The following is an 11,244-nucleotide window of genomic DNA, read 5'->3' on the forward strand; positions in this document are numbered from 1 at the left end:
CTCGGACCGAGAAGGCGCTTTATACTTAAAGTTTTAATATTTATAAAGAAGTTTCGTACTCGCCAGTCAACGACCGATCGGAACCCTTAGACTAAATCTCTCCCTCCGTACTTGACCCCGCTATCCAGGAGATCCTGAATTATTCCCCCCTTCCTTTCAAAGAGCGATTGTGCTCCTCCTTCTCTCGAAGACCGATTTCTTCTCCATCCTCCTCTCGAAGAGCAATTTCCATCCCCTCCTCCATTAAATCAGCTCTCGTCTCCTCTATTCCAAACAGATCCCGCGCTGATCCGGCTTTTCCGTCTCTATTCCTTCCCCACCAGCAAAGGAGATAGACTGGTGACAACTTATATATTCCTGGAAACCCTATTCCTTATATCGTCCTGTATAAGCACCTCGTCCCAATGTGCTCCTACACCACCTTCCTCGCCTCCAATCCTCAATAATCTGTATTTTCCTCTTCTTCTGCCCACTCTCACATACGCACACACACTCACAAACACATGTATAACTCAATCAGTTCTTTGTTATACAAATGAATCGATTGTACTTAGAATAATAATGATATGTTTTTTTTATATACATAATTATAAACATGTTAGTAAACCTAATAATATTTTACTTGAATAAATGTAAATTACATTACAATTGAAGATTGCCAGCTTCCACTTCTTTTAAATTATCACTCGTATTTTATTTCCCTCTAATTCCTGCGATCGCAGGAGGTCCAGTCCCGGGTCAAAAGAATTAAGTTCCTTGACACAAAAATTAGGACCGACGTTCGCACTGTCCATCGAAACAGGTGCCATAGCCATCCCTTTCGGGACGTTGACCCATATTCCGGGACCGATAAGGTACATGCGACTCACAGATGCTCGCCTCTCCGCGTGTACCTATGAGATTGAGTCTAACCGTCCTTCCATACCTTTTCCATTCTCCCTTATTGTTTCCTTGACTAAATTTTAAGGATTTGGACGTAACACTTGCTAATGATGGTTTGTACCTTTCAGCTTGTCCATTTGTGACTGGATTATATGGCGCTGTACATTTATTAATAATATCATATTTTTTTAGAAAATTTTAGAAATCATTTGAAATAAAAGTGACCTTTATCCGTTACTAAGATTTTTGGTAATCCAAAACAAGCAAAAATTTCTTGACATATTTATATTGTAGTTTTAATAGTAATATTTTGTATAATATGGACTTCCGGTCATTTGCTAAAAGTGTCTATTAATACAAAAAAAAGCCTTAAAAAGTTCTGCGAAATCAATGTGTATTCTTTCGAATGGCATTGTCGATGGCTCCCATACATATTTTTCGACATTCAGTGTTTTTAAAGGTATTATAATCTGCGCAATTTGAAACTAAATTTTTGATATCTGTATCAATTTTTGGCCATCAACAATATCCTCTCGTCAAATTTTTCATTTTGATCATTCCGAAATGCCCTATATGCAATTCCTCTAATATTTTGGGCTGAAATTCTTTTGGAATTACTATTCTATGACCGCGTACTAAAATGTCTTGTTCTACAGCAAACTCCAATGGATTCATATTTCAAGTGTCTTTATTTTGGAGTGGCAATCCTTTCTGCAATGCTTTAATTATTTTAGAATTTTCCTGTCTTCTTTAAATTTAGATTTAATTTCTTGTACAGTAATTGATAAGGTATGTATCAACGTAAAAGGCATTTACTACATCTATGTTAGCGGAATCAGTTACAGATAATCTAGACAGTTTGCATTTGTATTCCAATTTGATTTCTTGTATTGTATTGTATAGTTAAAAGCCGATAAAAAAATTGCATAATGCTATATACGCCTAGCACTGTAGATTGGTAAACTTCTAGTAGGAGAGAAAATCTGCGTTAAAAACCAATCTGCGTTACAAGTACTGATGGAAACGCTAGATCACAAACACAATAGCATACGCTTCCTTGTCGATTTGTGCGTACTTTTGCTATACTTTTTAAAAAGTTTGTGAAATATACTGTATAGGTCTTTCTCACTTCCATTAGGAAATTTATGGGATAGCACCGCTCCTATCCCATATGGGTTAGCATTTGTCGACAAAATCAAAGGTAGTTTGAGATCATAATAAGTCAAGCATGTATCACTTTGGAAAACTTCTTTGGCTCGGATAAAAGCTTTTTCACATTCCTTATTCCAATTAAAATCTTTACGAAAAAGTATATTTAACGGATATAAAATCTGACTAACATTTTCGATAAATCTATTGTAATATTGTATCATTTCGATGAAATTTCTTTCATCTCCATTCTATGAAAATTGCTTTCACTTCCGTTTTGTTTCTTTTTGATCTAGGCATTTTTTCTATTGCTTCCATCATTTTTTTACTTTTGTGCATATTGTCTTTATACATAATGTAACCGCAATAACTAATTTGATTTTTGAAGAATTCACACTAATCAATGTTAATTTTAATATTGTACTTATCAAATTGTTCGAATACTTGCTCTAACTGATTTAAATGTTCCTGTTCAGATGAGCCTGTAATTTTTATATTATCTAAGAAAACTAAGACTCCCGGTATATCCTTTAAAATATATCCTTTAAATTTTCTCTCTCTCTCTCTCTCTCTCTCTGCCAAATGGCAGAGCCGATACTATTTCACACATTAAACGTGTACGTTTAAAATAGTACATTTATATTTATATAGACGTTTGATGGTATTTAATGTAAGTAATTGTTGACCACTCTATTTCGACTCCATTTGTAAATACGTTTGCTTTAAGTCTATTTTAGAGAAAATTATCTCTAGCTATTGAAGCAAATAATTCGTCAATTGATGGTAGAGTTCATCTACAATCAGTTGTGGGTTAATAGTTATACTAAAATCCCCACATAAACGAACTCTATTATTATTTTTTAAGATAGGAACTATTGGTATAGCAAATTCTGAAGTATTTACTTTTATTAAAATTCCTTCATTAAGAAGTCAATTCCCTTTTCTATTAAAGGCAATAATTTAAATGACACTGGGCGAGCTTTTAAAAATATGGGTTCAGCATTGTCTTTTAATAGTAATTTAACTTGTATATTTTTATTTTTTGTATATTTTTAATTTTTCCAAATTCTTTATTCGTTAAACTACTGTACTTATTTATTAATTGCTCTAATCTACTTTCGCGGTCTAACCCTGTATCTAATTCTAATGTAGAAAGAAATAACATCCGCTCCATATACTTTTATAATTTGTCGTAGCCATTCACGGTCTAATAGTGGTGTACGCTGAATGGGCATTAAATAAATATTTACTTCAACTGTCATCACGAACCATCGCATTGAATGCAATCACAATTTTGATTGGAGCAATATAAAAATCCTTGAGAGGGAACCTTCCTATAAAAAAAGGTTGATATGGTCTGAAATGGTTTATATTAAAAAACAAAGTCAGGATCTAAATAAGCAAAGTAAATCTAAATCGTTACACGAATCCTATCTTCCTATCATACAATCTTTCTTCCTCTCTTAGCCATTCTTCCCCTTTTTCTTCTTGTCTCTCTTTTCTAACTATTTCTAATCCCCCACTTTCTCAACGATTCCTTCGCTCTGTGTATCGCTGTCAGACGACAAAGACGGTTCTTCGCAATATAGCTCCCTAATTTTATACAATTCTGCCAATGTAATTCTTGCCAGTGTAATTCTTAGAAAAAGAAATTTTGTACAAATATAATTTTAGAAATCTTTTTATCAGTCGGACACCACATCATTGTAATTTTAAGGTATCTTTGACTACAAATTTTAATTTTTATATATAGTAATCTACGGATTTGTATTGCTTTATTTATATTCAGTATCAGTATACATAATGCTCTCTGAAGTTTCCTTGGCTTCAGATATCGTATTGATGTAATGTCTAATTTCACTATTTTTATAGATTTTAACAAGAATTTTTGAATTTACGATGCTTGTGATTATTTTGCGCACTTTGACACCAATATGCACTTTCATTATTTTGATATCTAACATTTATGCTATTGGGAGTATAAATAAGTTTCCGCCGTTTGACAAACAATGGCGCTACCAGTATGTTATAGTTAAAATTGTCAGCTGTAAAACGTCATATCGTAAGGTTGGACATCTAGTAAGAACATAACCTTGAAATATTAGCGATTTTGCATCAGCATCTTATATCTTTTTTCGTGCGAAAATGTCGAGTTTTGAGCCGAATAAGCATCATTTGTGGGAGCTTTTGATTTACTTCTTTAATTTGAAGAAATCTGCAACTGAGGCGCATCGATTGCTTGTAGAAGCATATGGTGAGGCTGCCTTAAGTGAGAGAAGTTGCCGTGAGTGGTTTCAAAAGTTTAAGAACGGTGAATTTGACGTCGAAGACAAAGAACGTAGCGGAAGGCTGAAAGTGTACGAAGACGCAGAATTGGAAGCATTATTGGATGAAGATTCGTGCCAAATGCAAGAAGCACTTGCACTTACATTAGGAGTGACTCAACCAGCAATTTCACATCGCTTAAAATCGTTGGGAATGATTCAAAAGCAAGGAAATTGGGTTCCATATGAACTGAAGCCGAGAAACGTTGAACGCCGATTTTTCACATGTGAAATGCTGCTCGCCAGGCATAAACGAAAGGGTTTTTTGCACCGTGTAGTTACTGGTGATGAAAAATAGATCCACTACGATAACCCAAAGAAGAAGAAATCATGGGGATCACCTGGCCATGCTTCAACATCGACAGCCAAGCCGAACATTCATGGGAAAAAGTCATGTTATGTATTTGGTGGGATCAGCTAGATGTTGTTTATTATGAGTTGCTCAAACCGAACGAAACCATTACTGGGACTCTCTACCGAACACAATTGATGAGATTGAGCCGAGCACTTAAGGAAAAACGCGCTACTACTCCAGACACGACAAAGTTATTCTTCTGCATGATAATGCTCGTCCACATGTTGCGGCGCCGGTCAAAACCTACTTGAAAATACTCAATTGGGAAGTTTTACCCCACCCGCCGTATTCACCAGACATTGCTCCTTCTGATTACTACCTGTTTCGATGACGCATGGCCTGTCTGAGCAACACTTCACATCATATGAAGATACCAAAAATTGGGTCAATTCGTGGATAGCTTCAAAAGATGTAGCGTTTTTCCGACGCGGTATCCGTATGCTGCCAGAAAGATGGGAAAAAGTAGTGGCTAGCGATAGACAATACTTCGAATAAAACATTAGGTACCGTTCTTTCACAATAAATGCCCAATTTTTGATAAAAAACGACAGAAAGTTATTTATACTCCTAATACTTTAGCAATTAATAAAAAACTGGATTAATTATTGTAACATATCATAATGTTGCAGCAATAAGATAGAAATATTGCAGAATTATTACTGCGATAAACTTTTTGCGGACGTTTATTATTGTAGCAATATTTATACTATGTAATATTACTGCAATATTACTACAGTACATAGAAATACTATCGCAATCTTACAAAATATTAACATAATATATGTAGAAATATTGCACTAATATTACAAAAATATCGCAAAAATATTACTGCAATGAAGTTGACGCGGACATTTAATTGCAGCGATAAAAGAGGACTCAAATCTAGGGTCAAAACGTATGCGTATTTCTTATACTATTGAGAATTTTTCTATGTGTACTGTTTCGATTTTATCATTGTATTTAATAATAATCATCTACATACGTACTTCTTGTGTTGGCTCATTTACAGGCATTTTCTTCGTAATTGACTTATTCATTCCTAATTGTTTATTAAATTATAAAATAAATAAATGATAATACGATTTTAATGACATCAACCTCCTTTTTCGGCAGTTTTGTAAAATTTTTTATGTTGTATTTCCATCTCTTTTCAATATCAACAATCGTTAAATTTAAAGGAACATTTTTGAAAAGATATGTAACAAAGAAACAAGCACGTCAGACTCACCCACACTAATTCCAGAAAGCTTATTATAACGTTCAAAGATATTATTGACATGTAGTTGATAAATATTGTATAATTTCGTTTCCATCCGATCTTCTTCTGTTAAATATTTAATTATGTTATTTAAATGTGCAAAGAGAGTACAGAGAATGGCTGCGTTCGACATTGCCAGTGTTTAAAAAAAAAATCGCTAACGCTTTTTGCGTTCAATACGCTAATGCACTCTCATGTCAAAACGTTCAACAGTACATTTAGACTGGATGAACAGAAACAACATGATCATAATAATGATGACATATCTTAAAAAGTTTCACATCAGAACTTTGCGTCGCAATATTTCCGCTTGTAGGACATGTAGAAAAAAAAACAAAAGCACAATTCGAATGGAATTGATTGAGCGTACATAGAATTTGATCAGTTCAGCTGTTATTGAGATTCAATAATCTCGATCTCCCGGAACTCATAGTTTTACGTAAAAAAAACACGGTAGTGCACTTATCTTAGCGCTAAGACACTACCGTGTCTTTTGATCATTATGACATTGTTATATTCTCATTTGTTTCGATAACATCGCGCCACTTATAATTTGATAATTCAAGTTCGTTTACAAACGTTATTGTGAACTTTCCTAGCACGTCATATTCCTAGTACGGCAGCTATAGATATTGAATTATATATGAAATGGGATACATTCTTATAATTTTAATTTAAGTTGCTCAAAATTATGTTATGCAACAGAACATTGCTGAAGTAAAAATTTCACTATATATAAACATAAAAAGCACATAAGAGCTACCGCAATGAGAAACGATGTCAATTTGATTTAGGATTGACGTTAAAGTTATCAATTTGATGACAAATCGACGTTGATTCGACATCGAATTAATGATAGTTTCTCAATGGGACAAGATTTGAATATTACATACCTTAAAATTTTTTGTTAAATTATGTTTTAAGTTATATTTAAAAAATTGTTTCCAAAATAATTGTAAATGAATCAAGTAATGAGCTTACACGTGTTGTTCTGTGGAGCGCAAATTCATGAATTGACTGCGATTTTTAATGATAGCTAAGATTTGTGAAGATTTTTTTTTACCGTTGAGGTGCCAAAATAGGACCGAAACGTTCGGAAAGACTGTATTATAATTGACCACATTATATTGATGTTTAATTATTAATATACTATTGAAATTTGTACGCATTAATTACCGCGTTAATTACTCTTAATTGTCTGTGAACTTTTTCTTATTAATTTTATTGTTTTGTTTGTATATAATAATTGTATTCATCAAGTTCTTTATATTAGATTTTCAACAATTGTAAAGTGGCGTGGACTCATTTTAATGTAATTATATGACAGGTTTTCCGTGAATTTAATATGTAAGACAGCTGGAAATATTGCTCTGCATTTTAATCCACGACTGGACAGAGGATATATTGTCAGAAATACAAGAGTGCGTGGATCCTGGGAGGATGAAGAGACTTGTTCACCTACGGGTTCAAACGAATGTATTTTCCGTCGAAACACCTATGCACATCTTATGATCTTCTGTACAAACGAAGCATTTCAGGTAAGAAGTAATAATTCTTAAAAAAGCTAAAAAAAGACGCTAAGAATATATGTGCTTGTCGAATAAAACCTAAATTAATCAACCCAATAGTAGTTTTAATTATTTTTCAAGGATATTTTTATTGAACGGTTTTTTAATCCAACCCAAGTAATAACAGCTTTAATTCTCTGTCAAAAATTATTACACTTCGAAAAAAACTAGTGTACCAAATGGAAAATTAAAATCCAGGTGCTAGAGTCTCAACTAATCAAGTTAAATTGTATCAAATTTAAAAAAATAAAATCCAAGTGATCTATCTTTGTTATTTACTTATCTCTAATGATATGTATCATACATATAAAAGATTTGATATCAACAATTGGCGTCAAGTTAAATTTCACAAAATTCTATGTATCATTCGTAAAAAAGATTTGATATCATCAATTAAATCTATACCAAATATTAAATAAAGTATACTCGTATAATCCATAATTGCTTTATCTTGTTTTCAAGTGTTATCACAAAAAGTTAAAAAAGTAAACACTTGGCTAAATCGAATAAAAATAAAATCAATTTAAAAATTACATTAAAAAAATTTAAAAAAAAATAATTACAATTTTAATGCAATAAGATAAATGTCCTAATTAATGACAATCATGACTATTTTTTTCAATAAATCAATTAATATAGGTATTAATTCTAAAAAATGTGTTAATATTCGAAATCGTATATGTTATCCATTAGAACGAATTTGGAATAAAATTAAACGCTTTTGTAAATGCTAAAATATTAGAATTGTAAGCATGTTATCTACGATGGCAAATCTAACAGATGCTTACTAACATCTTGTGAGGCAACAATTATATTGACGGTCCTTTCGTTGAATAATTCTAACTATTATTAAACTATAAGTAAATAAAAGTAAGCATGCCCAAAATAAATAGATATTAAATAGATATTAAAAAATATTATGAATAAACTGAAAACGTCAACACAAAATACATATTTTGTTAATTAATGCATGTGTCACTGATTGGTACTAAAATATTTATTTGTTTTTATTACTGACATTTCAAACAAATATGATATAAAACAATAAAAGACGTTTTCTATTTAAAATCTATGTGTCAGTAATAAAGACATTCCTATGTCTACGCGATGCGTTAATAATAAGGACGTTGTATGTTAATATCATCTATCAGTGATCTATCAGCATCAAAAATTGAAACAATTTCGAATACATGTGCTATTAAATGGTACAGAAACCTTTTATAAAAATTTATAAAAATTTGTTTTATATATGGTTTATTTTGTTTTATATATGGTTTATAAAAATATAATAAATAAATTAAGAATTCGTAGAAAATATAACAAAATTTAATCGTAATTTTCAATGTCCAAACTTCCTAAAAAAAATTAATTTCATGTATTTATTGTGACATACGCATCGATAATTTATTAATTCTCTTTCGCCTCAAGGTAATTTTGTCATTAATTGGGACATTTACCTTAATGAATTTAATCTGAATGTTACACTGAATCAAGATAAAGTTTACTGTTTATTCCTTTTTTATTTCTTTTTTCTTTTTCGTAACACGAGTTTTATTACTCAAAGTTTATTTATATTACAGTAAGCTTAACTTTTAGGCTTACTTAAACCTAATGGTTTGCACAATTTTCGTCACTTATATGACTGTTTAACCGAATATATACCTACGGTGGATACTTTTACTTTCATGAGAAAGTTTTTTATTTTTCTTATTTTAAATATTACATTTATGTTTAGCACTATGTTATACCGTGATCTAACAGCGCCAAGTGTTTACTTCTTTAACTTTTTTTGTGGAAACACTTGAATGGACTAGGCAATTATGGATTGTATTCTTTATTTAATTTGGTGTGGGATTTAACTTGGCGTTATTTGTTGATCAAATCTCTAATATGAATGATACATAAAATTTTGTGGAATTTAATTTAGCGCCAGTTGTTGAAATTAAATCTTTTATATACAAATAATACGTATTAGGGTTAAGTAAATAAGAAAAATAATACCACTATGGTTTTACTTTTTAATTTGATAAAATTTAACTTGATTAGTTAAGACATCTGACTTTTAATTCATTTGGTACATTAATTTTTTTCGAGGAATGATATTGGGAGTATAAATAAGTTTCCGCCGTTTGACAAACAATGGCGCTACCAGTATGTTATAGTTAAAATTGTCAGCTGTAAAACGTCATATCGTAAGGTTGGACATCTGGTAAGAATATAACCTTGAAATATTAGCAATTTTGCATCATCATCTTATATCTTTTTTCGTGCGAAAATGTCGAGTTTTGAGCCGAATAAGCATCATTTGCGGGAGCTTTTGATTTATTTCTTTAATTTGAAGAAATCTGCAGCTGAGGCGCATCGATTGCTTGTAGAAGCATATGGTGCTTAAGTGCATATGGGCTGCCTTAAGTGAGAGAAGTTGCCGTGAGTGATTTCAAAAGTTTAAGAACGGTGAATTTGACAAAGAAAAAAGACAAAGAACGTAGCGGAAGGCCGAAAGTGTACGAAGACGCGGAATTGGAAGCATTATTGGATGAAGATTCGTGCCAAACGCAAGAAGCACTTGCACTTACATTAGGACTGACTCAACCAGCAATTTCACATCGCTTAAAATCATTGGGAATGATTCAAAAGCAAGGAAATTGGGTTCCATATGAACTGAAGCCGAGAAACGTTGAACGCCGATTTTTCACATGTGAAATGCTACTTGCCAGGCATAAACGAAAGGGTTTTTTGCACCGTGTAGTCACTGGTGATGAAAAATGGATCCACTACGATAACCTAAAGAAGAAGAAATCATGGGGACCACCTGGTCATGCTTCAACATCGACAGCCAAGCCGAACATTCATGGAAAAAAGCTCATGTTGTGTATTTGGTGGGATCAGCTAGGTGTCGTTTATTATGAGTTGCTCAAACCGAACGAAACCATTACTGGGGCTCTCTACCGAACACAATTGATGAGATTGAGCCGAGCACTCAAGGAAAAACGCGCCCACTACTACTCCAGACACGACAAAGTTATTCTTCTGCATGATAATGCTCGTCCACATGTTGCGGCGCCGGTCAAAACCTACTTGGAAACACTCAATTGGGAAGTTTTACCCCACCCGCCGTATTCACCAGACATTGCTCCTTCTGATTACTACCTGTTTCGATCGATGGCGCATGGTCTGTCTGAGCAACACTTCACATCATATGAAGATACCAAAAATTGGGTCGATTCGTGGATAGCTTCAAAAGATGAAGCGTTTTTCCGACGCGGTATCCGTATGCTGCCAGAAAGATGGGAAAAAGTAGTGGCTAGCGATGGACAATACTTCGAATAAAACATTAGGTACCGTTCTTTCACAATAAATGCCCAATTTTTGATAAAAAATGGCGGAAACTTATACTCCTAATAATATTTGAGAGAACTTTGGAATAAGACCTTCAAAAAATATCTTTGAAGAAGAATTAAAACTACTATTATTTGGATTGGATACTTAGGTTATATTTGAGAAGCGTATATTAGCGTCTTTTTTTACTTTTTTTAAGAAGTTTGATTGACATCACACATTTGCAGTGATGAACGTCATCCTATAAACAGTTTACTTTGCAATTGATCTCATGAAATAGATTTTCATGTGTTTGAACGAAATTTGGAGGAGGCCGAAATTGACCCTTATTTATCCTTTTTTTATGATATAAATTTTTATATAATATAT

General features: G+C 32.5%; 1 protein-coding gene across 4 annotated transcripts in view; it reads left to right on the forward strand.

The window, feature by feature from the left end:
• The window catches only part of LOC108751579 (galectin-9-like), a 186,522-nt gene that overhangs the window by 106,535 nt on the left and 68,743 nt on the right, over positions 1–11,244 (forward strand). For all 4 annotated transcript variants that reach the window (XM_018491823.1, XM_018491822.1, XM_018491826.1 and 1 more), the window contains one exon: positions 7,296–7,506. In XM_018491823.1, coding sequence (XP_018347325.1) covers positions 7,296–7,506 — 211 coding nt within the window. The remainder of the gene's footprint in view (positions 1–7,295; positions 7,507–11,244) is intronic.

The sequence above is a fragment of the Trachymyrmex septentrionalis genome, unplaced genomic scaffold, assembly GCF_001594115.1.
Source record: "Trachymyrmex septentrionalis isolate Tsep2-gDNA-1 unplaced genomic scaffold, Tsep1.0 scaffold5, whole genome shotgun sequence".
NCBI lineage: Eukaryota > Metazoa > Arthropoda > Insecta > Hymenoptera > Formicidae > Trachymyrmex > Trachymyrmex septentrionalis.